Below are 1447 nucleotides of genomic sequence, written 5' to 3' on the forward strand. Positions count from 1 at the left end.
CCCCCTCGCCCCACCCCGTCCCCCACTGGTTCTTCACCATCCAGTACGCCTGCCCGCCGCTGTCCGTCCCGTAGCCCACCACCGTCACGCCGTGGTTCAGGTTCTGTCCACACGACGAGCTGCCGGTGTACACGCCCCTCATATAGTGCTGGAAGTCACGGTCAGCCTCCACGGGCACGGCCACCGGCTGTCTGGCCGCGAGCTCCTGCAAGGTGCCTTCGTCGCCGTGCAGTTCCACCATTCGGGGGGCGCCGATGGAGGCGGCCGAGTTTGGGCTGGCGCTGCTGCTGCGGCACGCGCCCTGCTGGCCGGTATACGCGTAGGATTCCTCTGGCTGAAGGCCGCCGCTCGAGGCGACGTAGCTTAGGGCGGCGTTGATGTCGCCGCCGTTGCAGGAGTTGGCGCCGCCCGTGCAGTCCAGCACCTGCTGCTCTGACATGGAGATGAGGTTGCCAGTGGCTATCTTTACGAGCCCCTCCGTCGCCGCTACCGCCGCGAACGCCCAGCAACAACCTGTACGTGTATATTCATTTGGGAACTTTGGCTTATGCTACGGCGTTACATTAATTAATATATGCATGCATGCATTGCAGGAGCTGTAGATTCTTACCGCATGAGCCTTGGTTCTTGACTTGGGTGACGGCACCCGCGGCCCTCCAGTCCACGCTGTCCGGCGTGGAGTCGAACTGAGCATTGGACATGTTCACCGCGGCCACCGGCGTGCTGTCCACGCCGTGCTGGTGGCGGTACCCGAGGTGCTTCTCCGCGAACTCTTCGCTGGTGAGGTCCGAGAACTGATTGAGGCCGAGCGTGTATGTCCGGTTGCCCGCTCGATTGACAGCCTCGACGTGCCGCGCGTTGGCCGCGAACACCTCCTGCCGGCGTAATTTATCGGCAGCGTCCGTGTACTCGCGCCCGAACTTGGCCATCCACCGCTCGGGCCGGGCGGCCAGCGCGTCCCCTCGCGCCGCGGCAGCACTGACAAAGGCGGTGGCGGCCGCAAGCACGAGCAGAAGCGCAAACAGTGTGCCGTCGAGGCGGCGCGAGCTGTGAGTCGACGCCATTAAGCTAAGCTATATAATTAGTTGCTTGCTTCTTCTTGCAATGCAATGGTTTACGAGCTACTAAGCACGTAGCAACCATGCTGCCGGCGCTTCTATTTATAGGAGCGGGCATGGCGAGCAAGACGGGGCATACGAGCGGATTCCATACTTTTCGTCCATGGATCCGCGTTCAAACGCCGAAGTCGAACGTACGTATTGACTGGGAGTCCATGGATGTTTGTATCCGACGACGGTGGTTGTTCTCGTCACTCTGTATACTCTTCTTCTACTTCTCCAAGGTTTTTCTTGTTTGCCGGATGGTGCGGCAAAGTGCTCTATCCACACCGTCGCACACGCACAGAGCTGGAGTACGTTGCTGCCTAATCGAAATTGACCGGATCAGC

General features: G+C 60.7%; 1 protein-coding gene across 1 annotated transcript; it reads right to left on the reverse strand.

Annotated features, from left to right (window-relative positions):
• Positions 1–4: 4 nt before the first annotated feature.
• LOC123178087 (zingipain-2) lies at positions 5–1112 on the reverse strand (the record flags this gene model as incomplete). Its single annotated transcript, XM_044591394.1, has 2 exons — positions 611–1112; positions 5–513 (listed from the first exon to the last, which is right to left on the reverse strand). Coding segments are annotated over exons 1-2 (963 nt in total), but the record flags the coding sequence as incomplete, so codon positions are not given.
• Between the last annotated feature and the right edge of the window lie 335 nt (positions 1113–1447).

The sequence above is a fragment of the Triticum aestivum genome, unplaced genomic scaffold (genome assembly GCF_018294505.1).
Source record: "Triticum aestivum cultivar Chinese Spring unplaced genomic scaffold, IWGSC CS RefSeq v2.1 scaffold60638, whole genome shotgun sequence".
Lineage (NCBI taxonomy): Eukaryota > Viridiplantae > Streptophyta > Magnoliopsida > Poales > Poaceae > Triticum > Triticum aestivum.